This window comes from Polyodon spathula, chromosome 2, assembly GCF_017654505.1.
Source record: "Polyodon spathula isolate WHYD16114869_AA chromosome 2, ASM1765450v1, whole genome shotgun sequence".
Lineage (NCBI taxonomy): Eukaryota > Metazoa > Chordata > Actinopteri > Acipenseriformes > Polyodontidae > Polyodon > Polyodon spathula.
In genome coordinates, this window is record NC_054535.1 from 71,315,976 (window position 1) to 71,336,727 (window position 20,752).

Below are 20,752 nucleotides of genomic sequence, written 5' to 3' on the forward strand. Positions count from 1 at the left end.
GATGAGATTATTTTAAATTGAAGTTTTAAAATTAATCTATTACATCTGTTCAAGAAACACACATTCTTCAGAAACCTGTATTTCATGATGAAGACAGAATAATTGAGAATTCCCAAGCTCTTGATGGCTATAAAATTAACAACACAGTCTTTGATTCAGTCCACCGGGACTTTATTGATCTGTGATCCTCCCTGTCTGAAATAATGTGTACTGGAATAAGAGGAGTGTATTGCTGCATGGATCACAGAACTAGGATAATGATGAGAATGCATTTTATTAAGAACATTTATATTACACTGCATCTCACATAAAACCATCTCTTTACAGCAGGAAAGGCACATTAAAACAATGCATGATTCAGACATGATATGGAGTAGACCAGTGGGAGGGGAAACAGAAACAGGGCTTGGTTTATTCCACCATACACTGCAAAGCCATTTTCATTGTGCTCGGTACCTGAAACATTTCCAGATACAGGGTTCTGTTTCTTAGTGTTGTTTAGTTTGTCTGTATAGGTATACCTGATAACTGGACACATCTATTAGACTTATCCCTGGACCTGAATAAACCCCTTTGCTGTTGGCAAACATGTGGTCACCTCTGTTGCGACAGTCACATGACATTACATTTAAGGGTTTGCTTTAAAATGTCAAGAGGTGTTTATTCAGTCAAAAAAATTCAGCGCTGCTTCAGACTGCCAGTATTTCCCTGTTGTATGGTGCTAGTAAATAAAACTTGCATCACTGAATTAAGAAAAAAAAAGTAAATGTCTTCATTTAAAACACATATTTTTTCCTTAGAACTGGAAACTAAGGTTTGTTTTTATTTTTGTATTTAAAGGAATGTAAATTTTGCATATAAAAACTTCTCCTTAAAAAAAAAATGCTTACAAACAGAGGAATGATAGATGCCCCTAGTTAGTGAACTCAGCAAACACTCTAATTTTCAGCTGATTTATGTAGCGCTTCATGTCTTAAAGCATTAGGAGCTCATCTGTACATTTGTTTGCACTAACTGTGCAACTGAACTCAATTACCATTAGCCCCAATAACAAGGCAGAACTGGCTATCCCTGCTAGAGACAGGCCCAGGACTGAATAACAGGAAGGCTGGCTGGCTGGCTGGCTGGCTGGCAGGCAGGGGTGTCCAGGTGATGACTGAGGTACACTCTCTCACTTTCTTGTATTTTTCATGTGCAATAGATTCACAAAATGAAAACCTATTGTAAGGATGTGCAGGTAAGTCCAGAGACCTGGCCTGCACATGCGCTCCTGTCAGACTGGGCTCTACACATCGTAGTAGTCTATATGGGCTCCCGACTTGAACTCGTCTCTCAGTAGTTGCTGCATCAGTTTGGTGGCAGACTGGGAGCAGGAGAGCAGCTGGCCGCTGGTGTGCATGCTGTTGATGGTCTGCCGCAGCTCCAGGTCTCCAGAGAATGAGCGAGCCTCCAACTGCATGTCTGTATCGAGAGGACCTGCAAGGAGGACAAAACGCTATCACTGATACACTTTGATAAACAGCACAGCACACACTGTGATTAATACACTGTGATAAACAGCACAACCTTCACGGTCACATACAGCACAACTTGCACTGACAATGATAAACTACAATATACAACACAGCTATCATCCACTTCTACTACCAGACACATTTCATAGGACTACAAGCCATACATTTTCCCTAGCATATACAGCACTATTTATTTAATTGAGTTTGTTCTGCTGTGGCAGATACATACCTGGTGCATAATTCAACACCCTCACGTCAGGCTCTTCCTCTGCCAGCACTCTGAAGAGCATCTCCCGAGCAGCCTTGCCCGCGCAGTACAGAGACCAGGACTTGAAAGGCTGCAAGGCACACAGAGAGCTCACATTGACCATGGTGCGCCTCAGCCCGTCTTGCTTTGGAAATGCCTTCAGCACGGAGGCAGTGAGGCACAGCATTGAGCTCACGTTGAAGGAAAGGTAGGCATCCACCTCTGCAAGGCACGTGAAATCCGCCGTGAAATGGGAGACATCTCCGAGAGCGGCTGGAGAAATAAAGACGGGATGGGGTGAGGCAGTGAGATGGGTTCAAAGTTGCCATTACTGGACCAGTGACAAAAAAATGTATGCAATTTGTTCATCTGGGTAAGCTAAACAGTCCGTTGTTTAGCTAATGTTATGACATGGAATGAAACTGGTTACTTTTTGTCTACATTATTTTTATTATTTGTTTTCTGTGAGTCACTGCCAAGCCAGTGGTACCAGCCGATGCCTTTCTTGCAGGTAGTACTGTAAAGAAAAAAAATACCCCACACACAGAACCGAACCGAACTGACTCACCTGCATTGTTGATGAGAAGGACGTGGTCGATGGCTTGCGGTTTGATTTCAGACACCACTCTCACGACCTCCTGCAGCCCGTCTTTTCTCCCGAGGTCCGCCTCCACGCATCTAATTTCTAAACCATCTTTGGCTGGGATAGTGCCGGAGATTTCAGACTGCAACTCCTGTAGCTTATCCCCCGATCTGGCGACCAGCACCATCACAGAGCCAGGCCGCAGGAGGGGGCTGGCAAGCTGGGCTAAGCTCCTGCCAAAGCCTTTGGATGCTCCGGTGATGATGCACAGGGCCTTGCCGAGATCCGCGTATCCCGTCCTGCCAGCGTTGGTCTGCATCTCTGACTGGTGTTTTCCTGCGAATTGAATGTGTGATGCTTCTAGCTTGATTTTAAATAGCAGATACAAACTATATTTAGCAGAGATGTTCAGAATCAATCTGCAATGGTAGCGCCTAAGAACAGGAAACAAATGCAACCAAGCACAGTTCTATGGCAAGCCTTTTTAACATTAAATCCCAAATTGCTGATATCAGTAATGTATTGCTGATAACAGCAATTCTATTTTTGATATAAATAATTCTCAATGTTATTTTTTGATATCAAAAATAGAATTGTTGATATTGGAAACACAATTGTGGATATCAAAAAAACAATTGTTGATATCAAAAATAGCACTTCTTATTTTGATGTCAACAATTCTATTTCCGATATCTAAAATGCATGCTAATGAACATCCGGTCTCAATTTTGGACTTCAAAAAAGTGTACTAAAAAGACGGAGGCTTCCGCTCGACACAATTGTAAGCACATTATCCTGGGTATGCCAAGATGTCTGATAGTGTTGATAATGTTTCTGCTGCAGTAAGGTGCGTTTTTCATCTATAGAACGGGCCAGAACGGACATGTCTAACAATAACGAAGCATCAGAGTTAGTGACTTTAACAAAAAGGTATTTTCAAAGATCTAGAAAAATAGACTTAACAATTTACTGTATGGTCATAACACTTTGTACAACCTATATATTAAAAAACAAAACAAAAAGTTCTGCATTCAGAATGCTTTAGCTGAACATTACTACTTCTGTCTTAATTATCTGAAACTACATACGCCTTGCGAGTTCCAGTCCTGGACGTGCATTTTCTATGAATTGCTCGTAAAACATTGGCCATGTCACGAAAATTCTCAGACATTTTGCCAAACACAGGCAGACATACAGACCGGGTGTAATTCATCACCTAATTAGTACGCATTTCTGATATCTAGAATTCAAACCGGATGCTTATTAGTATGCATTTTTGATATCAAGACTTGAAACCAGAAGCTCATTATTATACATTTTGCATATCAAGAATTGCATTTCTGATACCAAGAATAGCGTTTTTGATATTGAGAATGGCGTTTTGATATTAAGAATGGCGTTTTTGATATCAACAGGTATATTTTTGATATCAAAAATGCCATTCGTGAATTCGTGATATCAGCAATTGAGGTTAAATATTAAAATGGCTTGACATACTGTTCAGACTAAGGAACATTCGTGAACAGTCTAGGCTGTCTCCGAAGTGACGTGGCGTTTCTGATTTCACAATGCACCTTGCAAATCGAGAGGGGTATTGGTGCAGAAGGGGGTGTGTGTTGGGGGGGTCGCTATTGAAATGAATGTTCTGCGGGAGCGGGGTGTTTTAATTGCACATTGCACATTAAGTTCATTGCACATTCAAATGTTATATTATGTTGCACAATCGAGTAATCATTATAGTGCTGCAAATGTAAACTTACTCATTTTAATTTATATATATATATATATATATATATATATAATATATATATATATATATATATATATATATATATATATATGTGTGTGTGTGTGTGTGTGTGTGTGTGTGTGTGTGTGTGTGTGTTTACGTTTAATTTGAAAAGTGCGATTTAATAACAAACCTCTCCCATTAACGATGGATTATGGCACAGTATTCAACAAAGCAATTTAAACCATACGTTTTTAAGGTACTTGATCAGTAATTAACGTTATTAAATATTCACTTACACACATCCCATAATAACAAAAATCAGATTAATTAACACTCACCTTTCCAAATTTCTTTCAACAGTCTTCAAGTCCACTGCTTACACTGGAGAAATAATGACAGCCCTCGTTTTTGTCGTCGCTACAGCAGGGCCTCAACTTCTTATTTTTTATTTCTTTCTTTCCCCCTCAAAGTACGCATGCCCAGAGTTTGCTCCTGTGAGAAGTACCCCTGAGTGTCGATGTAGCCTGCGTACGGTGCCTCTTGTGTCTCCTCTGTGATTGGTCCGGGTGAATGGCTGAGGACCAATGGACTATGTGTAAACTCTGGCACTCGATTTTCATAAGGGGTGGGGCTCCGTTCTTAAAGGTTTAAGTTTATTGTTGGGTGAACATTCCAGGATGTGTCCTTAACCGGAGAAAGACTGACTGTTCATTCACGCTCATTAATCACAGCTAAAGTCAGCACTAGGGGGTCATGTGTCAGATTTAAAATGATTGTGCAGTGCTAAGATTGCATGGAGTGTGGTTTAATTATAGTATCATCATGCCTTTAACACTGCACTTAAGATTTCAAGACTCAAAAAAAAAAAAAAAGAAAGAAAAAAAAGAAAAAGAAAATAGGATTTCATGACTGTCAGACCCTTATAAACGATACTGCATTGTAGCAAAACGCGTAGCAATGTGTTCAGGAGCAGAGTAAAGTAACAATAAGCAAGGTAAAGCACCGAATAAGCTCGTGGAAAGCCAGGAACTACAGACCACTCTGGGTTAAATTCAGTAGGGGCTCTGTTGCGTTGGCCGTATTTCTGTATGTGACAGTACACTCAGGACTGGACTAGAATGGTGGCTTCTAGAGAACGCTTGGTAGATTTATACAACACCTTTTCAATCTACTTGTTTAAATCACACAAACTTGTAACTATATTGTAGGGTTGGATCTTTCTTGGTCCTACATTAGTATTACAAAAAGCCATCATAAAATACAACAGAAAGGGGACGTGATGCAAATTTTACAGCAACTGTCAATCGTTGCGATGTTTATTAAGTTTAAATCAAAATAATGGGTCACTGCGCCTTTAACCAAAACCCGTCACGTGTCGAGAGCGTTTGAAGTCGGTTTACGTGTCTTTTCGTTCGGTGAGGTCACGTGTCGGGAGAGTTCCAAGATGGATCCTGTGTTGTATGGTGTGGCGGCTGTAATTTTAGCAGTTTTGATTTTCTTCATCACCAAAGTGCGAGGGCAGGCAGAGCAAGGTGAGGGTACTGATGTACCGTGATTTCATTTTAGGATGTGGTACTGTAATGGGAACCCAAGTATTGTGAATTCGATTCTGGATCGCACTTACAAACCGCTTAAAAACACCGACTGTGTCTTCATCTCAGCTGTTTTACATTCGCTTTTTACATCATGAACGGGTTGTTCAAGTACAGTCGTGTATTGCAAATTAGTTCTGCACACGTAAGGCATACTTAAAAACCGTGGACCGTATTCAAATGGTGTTCACCAGGCGTTTAACTTACTTACAAGTGGAAAAGTTACATGGGCGCAAACTGCAGTTGCGCGCGTTTGGAAGGGCTTTCAACAAAACCTCAACAATTATTCGAAACCACATATAAACACCTTTTTAGCTGAACGCGGCTTGTAAACGTGAGAGGCAGTTATCAAATCCAGTGAGGTTGCCTACATTTTATAACAAACTGAAGCAGATAAACATGCTTTATGAATAAGCGGCTAAATATAACCGCAGGACTTAAGCGATGTTTAATCATTTTGTACACACATCTGAGAAATTAACATGCTTTATATGGCTCATGTTTGACATCCCTTCAGAATTGACATACTGTACTATGGAAACTGGACTCCATGTACAGCGCCGTTTACTTACTGAAATACTATAGAAACTGCTATAGAAATACTAAAAAAAACAAAACATTAATGCTAGTCTTCGGGTGCCGGGTGTTCAGTGTGTTTCTGTAAGGGATCAGTGGGTAGGCGCTGTATATGTGAAGCTACAGTAGAATTAATATAACCAGGGGTTTATTTGTGCTGTACCATTTTCTTTTGACAGCCGAGAATAACAATATATTTTAGGATGCAACAAATGTGAGTAAGAAAATTACTAGGTCCCCCCCCCAACAACTCAAACGGTGAAACACCAGAGCACTAACACGTGTCGCTCCTGTTGATCAGGTTAGTTCAGCCCTGAAGATTGTCAAAACATGGCTAGGCAAAGTCGACATGCAGCTGCCAACACCAGAAATAAGACACAAAACCCAAAAGCAAGAACCTGAAGCATGTGTGGAAGCTACTGCAACTCAAGATCAATATATTAGGTCTAGAAACAAACATGCACTTCCACTACCTTAATGATGTGTTCCGGTACCTTTTTACAGATGAGCCCTGACTAACACATTGAGTAATTGTTTTTTTGTGTGGGGTTATGGAAATGATTCTGTTTGATTGGAGTCCATTTGATCCCAATGCAGTAGTTTTTGTAGTTGTAAAATGAAGACAGTAAGCAACTGGGTTTAGTTGGTACTGTCAGAAAAGTGTTCTTTTGTGCTGTTTTTGAAAAAAAATGTGCAAATTAAAAAGCAAACACAGGCTTTTCAAACAAAAGAAATGCGGGTCATTGAATCTTCTTTACAGACATGTGGTAATAGTACTGGTGGCGCTTTTTGTAAGGTTAATAATTGTAATTATTCTTTTATGCCAATATGTCATTTTCTTGTTGATATCAGAATTTAATCACATATACATAACAAATGCTGATACCAAGAATTCCAAAAACATTTTTGAAAACTTATTATTTGAAACAACCATATACATTTGTATGTTATTTTAAGTGTTAAAAAAAAAAAAAAGTAATGTATGATAGGAAGATAGCTACTTTTCTGTAGCTATCGGTAAGATTATTGTAATAATAGAGATCCTCCAGTGGTGGAAATGTGTGGTGATGTCTCTCTGACTCTCACTCACGCAGCAGACAGGCAGCAGCAGCGGGATGTTTCAGCCGCTGTGGCAGGCAGAGCTCGCCCCCTCGTGGTGGAGGAGCGTGGTGCAGGGATGCCACGCAGACGCAGAAACCTTGGGAGCAGGGTGATGGCCCAGCGGAGAGCTCAGAGAGCGGAAGAGCAAGAGGACGAGGGTAAGAGGAACCTGTGTGTGTGTACACTGTTTGAGCTGTGTGTTCAGGAGTGGTCCAGCAGAGAAGCAAGAGGACAGTGAGAGGAAGAGGTACTCCTTCTCTCTGTCTCTCTATATACGTTGCTCTGTGGGTGTGTGTCTGTACACTAGTCTGTGCCTTTCTGTCTGTTTACAGTGGGTATGTACACTGTGCTGTGCCTGTGGCTCTCCACAGTGTGTTGATAAACTGGGCTGTACTTCATCCATGTATCTGTGCAGTGCGGGACAGTTACATGGTGGCTCAGCCTGAAGTCACACCCTTCCTCACTCCCCCTCACCCAGCTCGTTAAGGGTTTCAACAAGTAAAAGTTGAATATAACCAGGCTGAATCCACTTACCAATCTCCTCTCTCTTCTCCTCTCTCCATAGAGGAACACGAGGTGGACGAAGAAGAGGAGCAGTTTACAGAGTATCAGACTGCAGCAAAGATTGGAGCGAAGAAACAGCGCAAACTGGAGGAAAAGCAGGCCAGGAAGGCGCAGAGAGAGGTAGAGGGGAAAGGAGGAGAAGGAGAGAAACTAGTGCAAACTGGAGGAGGTGCATGCTGAGAGGAAAGAGAGAGAGAGACCAGAGAGTTGTAAAGAAGGGACTGATCTGTAGAGAGGGGACGTCTGTTAGGAGGGGTCTGGGTGGTTAGGGGCTGGCTAGGTGGTTGGGGTCTGGCTAAGTGGATGGGCGGTGGGTGATTAGAAGCTGGCTGGTTAGGGGCTGGCAAGGTGGTTTGCGTCAAGGTGGTTGGGGTCTGGCTGGTTGGCGTCTGAGTGGTGAGGGTCTGGCTAGGTGGTGTCGGTCTGGGTGGCTGGAGGTTGGGTCATTAGAAGCTGGCTGGTTGGGGAATGGGTGGTTAGGGGCTGGCTAGGTGGTTTGGGTCTGTGTGGTTGGGGTCTGGCTGAGTGGATGGGGGCTGGGTGGTTAGAAGCTGGCTGTTTAGTGTCTGGGTGGTTAGGGGTTGTCAAGGTGGTTTGGGTCTAGGTGGTTGGGGTCTGAGTGATGAGGGTCTGGTAGGTGGTCTGGGTGGTTGGAGGTTGGGTGGTTATAAGCTGGCTAGTTGGGGTCTGGATGGTTTGGGTCTGGTGGTTGGGGTCTGGATTGTTGGAGGTTGGGTGGTTAAAAGCTGGCTGGTTGGGGTCTGGATGGTTAGTGGCTGGTTGTATGGCTTAGGTCTGGGTGGTTGGGGGCTAGGCCGTTAGAAGCTGGCTGGTTGGGGTCTGGCTGCCTGGTTGGGGGGCTGCTTTAGTTGGCTGGTTTGTTGCAGGCAGAGCAGGAGGAGCGGGAGGAGCGGAAACGAGCTGATCAGCAGAGAGATGAAGAAAGAAGGAGAGAGGAGGAGAAAAACCGACTGGAAGAGCAGCACAGGGTAAGAACGACACTGCGTGTGTATGTGTGTGTTAATATATATTATATATTGTGTTTGCTGTGTGTGCCTGTGTTAGTGGGTGTTGTGTCCCCATTGTGCTTGCTGTGAGTGCCTGTGTTAATGCGTGTTGTGTCCCCATTGTGCTTGCTGTGTGTGCCTGTGTTAATGCGTAGTGTATCCTCATTGTGCTTGCTGTGTGTGACTGTTAATGCATGGTATATCCTCATTGTGCTTGCTGTGTGTATCCTCATTGTGCTTACTGTGTGTGTCTGTGTTAATGTGTGGTGTTTCGTCATTGTGCTTGCTGTGTGTGTCTTTGTCTGTGTTAATGCTTGTTTTATCCCCATCATGCTCGCTGTGTGTTGGCAGGAGGTAGAAGAGCGCAGAGCAAAGGAGGAGGCAGAGCGTCAGGAGCAGGAGGAGTATTTGAGATTGAAGGAGCAGTTCAGTGTGGAGGAAGAAGGGCTGCAGGAGGACATGACTGAGGAGGAGGTGAGGAGCTGTGGGTCTGTTAATCTGTGGAAACAGAAAAAGTAGTATGACCACAATAAAATAGAGATCTAAGAAAAAATAGTGTCATTATATCTTATTTACTACACTTGGTTGTCTTGCCAAAAGTAAATATTCATAAAGGTACTGTTTTTTTTAGTATTTTTTTTTTTTTTCAGAAATATATTGTGAACTGATCTCTGGTAATAATTTGACTGCCCACAGTTTCTTTATTTATTTTTCCTTAATTAAAACTAAAAGTTAAAAAATACTTTGCCCCCCTCTATTTTAACCGAAGAGGAGTTTGTGTAGCACAGGCCAGCAGCTTGGATACTCTCCATAGCTTCTGTTTGTAATGCAGTGAGTGTGTGGAGGATGATGTGATCAGAGGAACTGACCCTGTTTGTCTGTCTGTCTCTCTTTGTGTTTCTTTTTCAATTCCAGTCTCACAATCTTCTGCAGGAATTCATCAATCACATCAAGGTGAGTAACCTGAAAATACCATTCTGTACTGAGCACAGCTACTGGATAACACTGCCTCCCTCTTAGTCCTTCAGTTCTAACTACTAGATCATTGCCTCCCTCCCAGTCCCTCGGCTCCCTCTATACAGTAATAGTGTGTGTGTGTGTCCTGCTTTACAGAAGCAGTGTCTGTCAGTGTGCATTCCCCTCTTTGTGTGTGTGTGTGTTTGTCAGTGCTGAGCCCCCTGTACAGTAGCAGTATTTTATGTGTGCCCCCCTGATATACAGTTATACAGTAACAGTGTCTTTGCCCCCAGGCTGCAAAGGTAGTTTTGCTGGAGGACCTGGCCTCTCATTTTGGGCTGCGAACACAGGTGAGTTTCTACAGTCACAAATGTACACTTTAATAACGCAAAATAATTTTAAAACCCTGAAGAAATCACCCAGTCCCTTTATGTTTACATCTATACAAAATTAAAACTTACAGTGATATGAAAAATATAATTCACTCATTGATCTATCTGCAACAGGTGAGGGTTTTTTTTTTTTCTCTCTCCAGTGTGTCTATCTATGTGCATGTCTGTCTTAACCTGTCTGTCTGGTTAGAATGAGTAAGGTAGGAGTCACACTGCACACAGTCCACAGAGACACCTCGTACTAATCAGGGGCTGTGTTTGTGGAGGAGAGGACAGGTTCATTGGCTCCAGAGTCATATTTGTGTGTGTTCTGTTGTCTCTCCTCAGGATGCCATCAACAGACTCCAGGATCTGATTGCTGATGGGACTCTGACAGGTAATCAGACTGCACTGATGCCCACAGCTACTGGCAAGATCACAACTGTGTGCCCTGCACCAACTTCAGACTTAAAACACATTGAGTGCAGTGGGCCCCTGTACAGCGGTGATTTTCTGGGTATCGTACAAGAAAATCAAACCCTTTCATGTCAGTCATTTTATAAAGCTGCTAGCGCCACAGTGTCATAACCTACTATCCCAGAAACCGTAGAGTTAGTGACTACATATTCGTAGCTTTGCATAAAACTTGCACAACAAACTTATACTCCAACACACCAAGAAGACAGTGTTATTGTTTGGTGCACAGCTGTATTTCGTTGTCTCAATTCAGTTTCATTTCCTGTGCTGTCCAGTAAAAATATACATTTTCACTGCTGCGTTGTTTTTACCAGTTACTCCCATCTCAATGTGGCCTGTCTGAAATGCTGCTTGTTACCCACGTGGGGGCGACCTATTCACATCAGGGAGAAGAATGCAGTCAATACAGACAGACAATAGCATAATCACACTTGGATAACTGGGCAAATTAAAACCGCGTTGCCATGCATACAGCAGTCTGGTCATTTTATTGGATCTAATTACTTGACATGTTTTGACCAGTAAAATGTTGTGCTTTGTCAGAGGTTTCTGCAGCATTGAGTAAACCCCTGAACACTGGGCTCTAGAACACAGCCCTGATTCCTGGTGAATCTGCAATCTGAAGGGGTCTGTTATATATGGTTGGAAACAAAAAGTCGGCACTATGTGTCAAATTTGTAGGTTTGTCCAATCTTTCCAGTGTTACTACATTAACTGAATACTTATCTATGAAAAAATATAAGATTCATGGGGATATCTAGAGTCCTGTTAACTTTGATGTTAGCTAAGTGTTAATATGGAGAGAAAGCTTTCTTGTATCATAACGTATACACACACTGAATGTACAGTATGCACTATATGAACCATGCTGGGTCTGTGTTGCAGGAGTGATTGATGACCGAGGGAAGTTTATCTTCATCACTCCGGAGGAGCTGTCTGCCGTTGCTCAGTTTATCAAACAGCGTGGCCGAGTCTCCATCACTGAGCTAGCCCAGGCCAGCAACTCGCTCATCAACCTGACACCTGAGACTAGCGCCGCCCCACAGGTCAAAGCCTGAACTGCAGCTTGGCACATCTTCTGTACAGCTGCTTCAAGTCCCTGTCAACATGCAGAGCTCTGGTCACAGCCTCCCCAGCAACACCACTGTTAACAGATGATCACTATTTTCAGTGTTATAGTGATTCCCCTGTTTGATATCAACACAATTCCAGTTTGTGAATTTTTCTCATTTCCCAGGTAACAAATTCTTACCTGTTGATTTAAAATAAAAATAAAAAATGATATATAATATCATTATATAATGATATATAAATGTAATAATAAACTTGGAATATTTAATTTATTTGAACATAAATGTTTTTGCTTTTTTTTTTTTAATGAAGCCTTTTAATTTTTTTAAATTTTATAATACTTCGTAATATATTTCCATATTCGTAGTTTAGTGTTAAGTGTATGCACCCTTCTAAAATTGGCACTGTGTTTTTTCCATAGTTCTATGCGTTTACCATGATTTTCCATGTTTTTAAATGCTCTACCATACCTTGCTGGGTTTTGCTATGCTTATCTAGGCTTTATTACACTTTGCTGTTTACTCTTGTAAGTTTGCTGTGGCAGATTTTTATAATTGTTAAGCTATGTAAGATTAGATAAGATATCTACTATATGCACTCAATTGATGTATTTATTTAGTGCTAGACTAAGCGCTGTACAGTGAGATAGGAAAGAGGTGTAATGATCAGATTCAACCCTGATACAAGTCTTGCCCATGCTGTGCTATCCACTCATTCCAGTGTTGGTAGGGTTAGGGCTATCCCAACATCCCGGTCTAGGTTTCACCAGGTGACCAGGAGAACAGGCTCATTCCAGGGGTGCTGCAAAGGAGGTTCAGCGTTACACTGAAAGAAACTAAATAAAACTATCAATATTATTAGATCAATCACAGTACTGCATTTCTCTGGTAAATACAATAAAGAAATCAGGCTTTCGAAAATCAACATTTTTTTTCACGTCACATTCCGTTTAAGTTCAGGAACCTTCACGTTTTCATTACATTTTTAATTGTATTCAAACATAAAATGTAATGTATGCTGATAAACTTAATTCAAACGGCCGTTTACGAAGATATTTATCATCAACTACCTCAAAATGGGACGGGGAGGGGTATGAAATTGTAATGTCTTACGCAAAACATCTGCTCCTTATGGCTATTAAAAGTCATCAGGACTGCAGAATACACTTCGTGTGTGTTTTTTTGCAGTAAAGAACAATGTTGGTACGGTACACTGAATCTTGGTACTTCCTGCAATTTAATTTATCCAGAAACGCGCGCATATCACAAATTAAATACCAAAAATATTGTAGCGGAGTGGAGGCAGCGCCGCAGGAGCAAGGACGTGTGCCCTTGGATGGTGGTGTGTGTTTGTTTCCATTGTGTTATATTTGTGAGGGGTTGGTGTGTTTTCTGCGCTCATTTACATAAATATGTATTACTTTGATTGTTACTATTTTATGTCAGATTGTCCCAAACCAAGTCCACCTGAGCTCTAAGACAAGAGCTGGTCGGGGTTCTGTGTACCATGAATAAAAATGCCTAATCATTTTTTACACGCTGATTCCTCATGCTTTCATCCACCGCGTAATCAACTACACTGTATACAAAATAATAATAATAAAAAAAAAAACCGTCAAGTTGCAACTTTTAAAAAAGAATACACCAATGTATCTGCCTTTTATTTAATATCTTACTCCACAGTAACTTCTCGTAGATCTGAATAAACAAGTAGGCTACTTTAGTAAAGTAATAAGACTGGAGTCAGGCATTAAGAAAGCTTTTAGTAACAAGAGACTTTAAGAGCGGTCTTTATTGATTTGGGAAAGCGTATGATATGTATTTCAAATGCGTAACATGGGGATACAAGGAAATATGTTTTGGTAGACACGAGATTAATACGGTCAGTAATTGATTGGGTGTCATGTGATTACATGCATATCGTAGAAGGGTTCGAGAAATAGCAGTTTAAAATAAATTGACGAATGACAACTGTCAATTATACCACCATGACAGTTAATGGAGCCGAATATATAATTCATATGAAGAGAAAGGAGTGGGAGTCAACAACTGAGAAGAGCTTGTAGAAGGGTATTAAGCGAAAAAAAAAAAAAACGATATATATATATATATATATATATATATATATATATATATATATACACACACACACACACACACACACACACCACTGTAGTGGTCTCAGAAATGAGGGACGCGAGACAGGAATTCAGGGGCTGAACTCAAATTGTATTAAAGTACGCAGATTTTGCTAACAGGCAACCGGATACCTCGTCTCTATTTCTATTTGACTGCAATCCTTTGCAGCCACGCCGTCTACTCCAGTTTCTCTATTTGTATTTTTCAGCACTGTTCTGCTCGTCAGTAGGTTGGACCACAGAGAGAACACCTCCCCTGCTTCTCATTATGAAGAGCCAAATTCTCCTCTCCTCTCTAGCGCTCCTCCAATCCCTGCTGCTCTCTTATCCCATGATCCTTTTTGGGAGGGTGCTGCTGCCGTAACCCCGGCAAGGAATTGGCTCTCCAGTTCTGCAGCCGCTATAATATATACACATGTATACGGATAGATCAAAGAACATTCATAGTGGAAGAGTGTTAACAGCTTTTTATATGACAATATTCAGGGTTGTCTGATCGATTATCGGTGTTTATTGCAGAAATGATTGACATACTATTAGCTATGGAATGGATAAATGATGTCAGACCTGACAGAGTAATAATATTCTCTTCTATTATGGCAATTGAACCAGAGGTATCTAAAACTAGACAGGATATAGTATGGGAAATCAGACATTGTATAACGAGTTGTTTTATAAAGGAATAAGTGTGAGTTTTTTTTTTTTTTATTCCAGAACATATCGGAATAAGAGGAAATGAAAGAGCAGATTTAATGGCAAAAATGCAACACAACAGGATCCAACAGACATGAACATTTCATTGGGTAGGACAGAGGTAGACAGTATTGTCAAGAGGAAGGTTTCGATAAAATGGCAAGAACAGTGGAATAGTGGTGAAAAAGGGAGGCATTGTTTTAACATTTGCCCATTGATCGATAAGAAGGTACACAAGAGAGGAAATAATCTGGAGTAGAATTAGAATAGGACATTGCACCATTAATAAATTCCTTAATATTATAGGCAAGCATAACAGTGGATATTGTGACCAATGCAAGACAACAGAATCCAAACTATATTCCTCAGAGAAGAAAGATGATGGGGAAATTGAGACAGGAAGGAATGACAAGTACTAGACTTTTTAAAACATTACCACAGAACATATAGCACAAAACACAATAATTAAGCACATAATGGATGCAGGTTGATACATCTCCACAGAATTAAAACAAATATTTGTGTTGTTTTGTGACCAGTACAGTAGTTGGTAGCAGTCACATCACCGATTCGAGCAGCCGCCCTTTCATTAAAGAAGATCAAAAAAAACTTCCGGTAGCAACAGGAAGTACGACTGTCCTAACGGTAAATAAACCCGGAGTGACAGGTTTGCATCGCGGGTTAAGGGTTACTGTGCTGTGTTTAGAATGGGCGCTGATTTGGGAATATTCTGCTCCAAAATCCAATTCTAATCTGGACTGGAATCTAGTTTTGGACGCTGCACCCTGGTCGTGTTCCCTGATTTAGTGAATCGGTCCACAAGAGATCGGCTCGGTTCGGTTCGGTGAGTCTCACTCAACCGCTTCTTCTTCTTCTTCTTCTTCTTCTTCTTCTTCTTCTTCTTCTTTGATTATGTTTCAACACTCAGATACTACAACACGACTGTTGTTTACGTGCATAACGGGACAGCTGCAGTCAGTAAATTAATTTGCAGTGTCACGTCAGTTATGTTTTTAAAATATATGTATTGGCAAGATACATTTATGTTAGTATAATTTCATAATTTGATCTATTTCTTTGTTGTGTTTATGATTGTATTCGTTTCATATCAGTCTTTCAGAATATATAAAATATGAACAAGAAGGAAATCATTTTCAAAATAAGATTTATTTTCTGTCAATTAGACTGCGGTCAAGCTATCAGAATTTTTGTAAAGCTTTCACAGCCAGTTTTGAAATACTGCGGTCAAGCTATCGGCTAAGTTTTGAAAGCTGTCGCACAGTTTTGAAATGTCAGTCAAGCAATCAGACACCTCGCAATCACGCTTAACTTGTATAGATAGATTTCCTGTTTCAAGCAGTGAAATTCTTCACTCAGAGATTTAGAATTGCACTGGAATACAACGAGCGCTGTGAAAACTGCAGTTTACTTTTCCTTTTAAACAGCTGAAGAATAGCTTTTGCCCGAAATGTCCTGAAAATAAGATTTTTTAATCTTTTTAACTTTTTCTGTACATTTTTAAAAAACCTTTTCTTTCACACACACACACACATTTTTGGTCAAATACATTTTAATAGTAAGCAGCAAAAATGTCTTCTCAATAATTTTAACAACATAGAATTATCATTTGACTGTGTTGCAATAAACTATTAGTGAGATTTTTTTTCATACTTATTAAATATTACGTTTCATTCTTTTTGAGAATGTATAAAAGTGTATTTCATCGCCCGTTGTATTCCATTGCGGTTCTAAATATCTCGGAGTGAAGAATTTCACTGCTTGAGCGTCTGATTGCGAGGTAAGTGTCAGATAGCTTGAGCGGCATTTAAAAACTGGCTGATAGCTTTCAAAACCGGCTGATAGCTAGAGCGCAAGTTCAGTTAGCACACATAAACACAAAACTGCCGAGCGGATTATGGGTTTAATAAATGCAATTTGTAACGTACACATTTGTGTAGTTACTATTTCTTATACATTTAAATTAATTTATGTTTTGAATTTGACTTCATTGTTTTATTTTGTATTTTTTAAAAATATTTTTACTTGACATATTTTAATCCTAAAAGCATGTGGTCGATACAGAGATACGTTCTGATATGAAAAGTGGACAAAACTAAGCTTTTTTTAAATATGTAATTTAATTAAATAAAATGTTGTAAACACGTAAGACGTGTTGTTTTTAGAAATTAAACCCAGGGTTCGAAATTTGCAAGGCTTGAGAAGAGGCAGGCACCGTCCGAATTGAGTGTCTGAATCTGGAGAAGGAGGTTGGTCTGTGTATTATTTACATTAGGTTCTGCCAAGGAGTGTTATTCTGGCATGTGCCTTTCATAATGTAATGAACTGGTAAAACAGCTGATGCAACGGAGGGAGGTCTCATGCTCCTCATTGAAGCCTTGTTAAAAGGCCTGCTCGCCAGAAGCCAGCCCAGCATCAGTTTCAGATTACTGTTTTATCACCTGAAAGCAGATAGGTCACTTAGTTCACACATTAGATACTGATTTATTATTTATATTTTTGTGTGTGTGTATTTTGTGCATTCCACTTTCCTGACAGGACCGACTTGCGAATGAGAAATTGGATATGAACAGATCATAAGTGGAACACACTAAATTTAATCTAGCACGAAAGGGATGGCAATAAAACCCCCATCGTATAGCAATAAGATATGCATTTGTTACCTATATATACACTGTGGCTAACCAGGCTTGTGTTAAAACCTGGAATGGATGAAACTGCTATGCAAGAGGAGTCTTATTTCCAGCCCTGCATGGATGATGTTTGGGCTTAAAGCTGTAGTATCACTTGCAAAAATGCTTTCACAAACCGTCTGGGGAAATTATTTTAGACAGACAGCAGCATCAAAATGAATAGAATAGATTAAGCTAATATTTCCAGAACGTTTGTAAAATGAGTCTTTTGAATTAATGATTTTTATACACTTTATAGATTGATTTATTGGGGGTAGGTGGGGTGAAGGTTTGAGAAAAAAAAAGTATTCAAATTATAATAATTTCTGAACAGTTAATAGTGATGACTTTGTGATATCTGAAAACTGAATGTTAGTGTGACAGGAAGAATAACGCACCACTGCAAGTATGATGCAGTGAGGCTTGCGCCGTTTTATTTTCAGATAACACAACAAAAATAAATAAAATATTTAAACAAAACAAACACTGCTCACAGAGCACAGACAATAAAAGGTTTAAACAAAAATAATCATGAACACTATAACAACGCTTAAGGTCCAGCTGGGCAGTAGCCTTCACGGATCCTTTAAGTTTCTTTTTGAATTTCTTTCTCCTCTCGCTCTCCTGTTCTCCACTTCTGAACACACCCACGAAGTGCAGAGAACTGCAGGTATTTATACATCCATCTCCCGATTGGCAACAAATTAATCACTTAATTAATTTGGGAGATGGCCACCTTCTGCATGAGGTTTAATCATTCCTGGCAGAGGACAAGTTACTCCCTCATCTCTGCCAGAACACGTTTCAAAATGAAGGCGGGGGGAGACCCCGTTCTAAAAATAACTGAACAGGGCTGCTCGCCCTGTTACAGTTAGCCATACATCAGTGGGAAGTGAAAAATAAATTGACCAATTGACCAATATAATAAATAAATAAACCAACACAAAATAACACAGGGGTGGAGGGGGAAGACCTCGTTCTAAAAATAACTGAACAGGGCTTCCAAATAGCATTATTTTGATTTGTAACTGCTTCTATGTAAGAAGGTATGACAGCACGCTTTAACCCCAGATCACAGTGAGTGTGTTCCTGTTCTTCTTCCTCTTGTTGCAGATCATGGCTCTCAGTCTGTCTCAGGCTGCCGTGTCACAGTGCTTCTCCCTGGTCTCTCTCTGCACCTCTATCGCCGACCCCAACTGGGTCGAAGTCTCCAACATAACCAGCGGGCACGAGGCTGGCTCACAGATCTTTGGAGTGGCTTACACCCTGCACCTGTCCCGAAATGTCTCTGACAGAGGTATACACTGCACCCCAGCTTGGCCCCTTCCCCCCGAGTGTGTGTGTGTGTGAGAGCGAGTTGACAGGCTGTCTTTCTGTTTCAGACCCGCTGGGGGCACTGCAGAAGACTGGGGTTCACCTCCTCATCCTCCTGGCCGCTCTCTGCTACTCTGGAATCCTCCTCTCCAGCGGGGCTTTTCTCTTCGACTTCCTGGGGGGCAACAAGAAGTGGCCGGGGATGGTCTGCATGCTGCACGTCACCACAGGTACTGTGAGACACACACACACTGACACACACACTGAGACACATACACACTGAAACACATACACACACACACTGAGACACACACACACACTGAGACACACACACACACACACACACACTGAGACACACACACACACACACACACTGAAACACACACACACACTGAGGCATATACACACACATTGAGATACATACACACACACTGAGACACACACACACACACACACACTGAGACACACACACACAGACACACACACACACATACACAATGAAACACACACAGACACACACACACTGACACACACAGAGACACACACACTGAGACACATACACACTGAAACACACACATTGAAACACACATACACTCACTGAGACACATACACACTGAAATACACTGAGACACACAAACTGAGACACATACACACTGAAACACACTGAGACATGGGTACACGGGACTTGGCTGTATGCTGCATGTCACCACAAATACTGTGATGCCCTGAGGCACATGCACACACATTGAAACACACACACACACACACACACACACACTGAGCTGCACGGTGCTTGTCACCACAGGTACTGTAATACATTGAGATACTGACACACCAACAAGACACTGAGACACACACTACTATTCAGTGGGCGGTGTCTCTCAGTTTACACTGTACCACAAGGGATGCTTGTTCTGCCTGGTTGCAGAGGTGACTAGTTGGAGAAGTGAAGCTAATCACTGGACATGTGAGGAGGACAGCACTGCACTAATCTGATTGCATAGCATCCTGTCACAAGTCTACATCTAATAAAAGCTAGGCCAGTTTAACACAATTTGATTTTATTGGATTAGAGTTTGTGACCCAAGAAAAAGGCACCCTTACACACAGAGACAGCAAGTACTGTATCTTTATGAGGACCTGTCATTCAAACTGTACCACTCCACAAAACAAAAATGTGGACCATTAAACAAACATTGTACACTAACACTCACACACACACACACACACTCACACCCACACACTGCGAGGTTGACCCTGTCTCTATGTGTTCCAGCTGTGCTGTGCGTGTGTGTGGTGTTCCTGAGTGGAGCCGTGTTCAGAGTGATCTCCAACAACCTGGAGCAGAAGGACAATCTGCGCATCGTGTTTGGGGAGAGTTTCTACATAGCTGTGCTCTCCCTGCTCTTCTCCTTCCTGGGGTCTTACTGGAGCCTTAGCCAGCTGTACCAGCAGCGCAAGCAGAGGGGGGGCTACCTGGTCATCGAGGATCCCAGCTAGGACAGCGACACCACTGCCCTGCTTCGGGATGGAGGCGAGGTTGACTTCTCAGACTGGGACAACTGACTGAAGCAGTGCCTCCACTGTCTGATGTGTGGCAGAGCTCCAGTTGGCTGGCTCTTCATGTGAGGAGTTACACTACCTCTTTCAAACCACTGTCGCATTAATCTGCACAAGACTGTCTGATGTGTCGCAGAGTTCCAGTGGACTGGCTCTCTGTGTGAGGAGTTACACTGCCTCTTTCAAACCACTGTCACAATAATCTGCACAAGAGTGTAGGATGTGGAGGATAGGGACAGGAGGCTTTGCCTTGTTCTGAACAGACCGCTTCTTCTAGAAGGTATTTGGTCGTCAGCATACAAAAAGTGATGTTTTGTATAGCCCTTATAGAGTAAGCAGCGGGGTTCCGAAACGTATAGCGTTACACGTCCCCACGTGATGTTACAACTGTTTAAATAACGCACATGTCATTTCTTTTCATTGTTAACACCTTTTTGCACTTATAACTTTAAAGTTGGTTTCAAAGCCCCTTTCAAAATGCTTGCTTAGTTCACTGATAGTGTAAGGATTATTACCCACATTGTCAAACAGGTAACAACACAATAACAATCCATGATGTGGTCGGA

At 41.3% G+C, this 20,752-nt stretch overlaps 3 protein-coding genes across 6 annotated transcripts; 2 read left to right on the forward strand and 1 right to left on the reverse strand.

Annotated features, from left to right (window-relative positions):
* Positions 1-258: 258 nt before the first annotated feature.
* On the reverse strand, positions 259-4,627 carry LOC121299895 (sepiapterin reductase-like). Its single transcript, XM_041228109.1, has 4 exons — positions 4,415-4,627; positions 2,330-2,680; positions 1,744-2,034; positions 259-1,476 (listed from the first exon to the last, which is right to left on the reverse strand). Exons 2-4 carry the CDS (start codon positions 2,661-2,663, stop codon positions 1,286-1,288), a joined length of 816 nt encoding a protein of 271 aa, XP_041084043.1. The 5' UTR covers positions 2,664-2,680; positions 4,415-4,627; the 3' UTR covers positions 259-1,285.
* Positions 4,628-5,486: 859 nt separating this feature from the next.
* LOC121299899 (DDRGK domain-containing protein 1-like) lies at positions 5,487-11,981 on the forward strand. Of its 3 annotated transcripts, none has more exons than XM_041228132.1 (9): positions 5,487-5,608; positions 7,342-7,503; positions 7,911-8,029; positions 8,797-8,898; positions 9,268-9,390; positions 9,832-9,870; positions 10,167-10,223; positions 10,593-10,641; positions 11,607-11,981. In XM_041228132.1, exons 1-9 carry the CDS (start codon positions 5,521-5,523, stop codon positions 11,777-11,779), a joined length of 912 nt encoding a protein of 303 aa, XP_041084066.1. In that variant the 5' UTR covers positions 5,487-5,520; the 3' UTR covers positions 11,780-11,981. The 3 variants fall into 3 exon arrangements, with proteins under 3 accessions (XP_041084066.1, XP_041084073.1, XP_041084056.1); XM_041228122.1 differs by having other exon boundaries at positions 5,488-5,608; positions 7,339-7,503; positions 11,607-11,980; XM_041228139.1 differs by lacking the exon at positions 10,167-10,223 and having other exon boundaries at positions 7,339-7,503.
* A 2,457-nt stretch (positions 11,982-14,438) lies between these two features.
* On the forward strand, positions 14,439-20,752 carry LOC121299916 (transmembrane protein 127-like). Of its 2 annotated transcripts, XM_041228161.1 has the most exons (5): positions 14,439-15,466; positions 16,806-16,889; positions 18,426-18,609; positions 18,695-18,856; positions 19,903-20,752. In XM_041228161.1, the coding sequence occupies exons 3-5, from the start codon at positions 18,429-18,431 to the stop codon at positions 20,124-20,126; spliced, it is 567 nt and encodes a 188-aa protein (XP_041084095.1). In that variant the 5' UTR covers positions 14,439-15,466; positions 16,806-16,889; positions 18,426-18,428; the 3' UTR covers positions 20,127-20,752. The 2 variants fall into 2 exon arrangements, with proteins under 2 accessions (XP_041084095.1, XP_041084087.1); XM_041228153.1 differs by lacking the exon at positions 16,806-16,889 and having other exon boundaries at positions 14,443-15,466.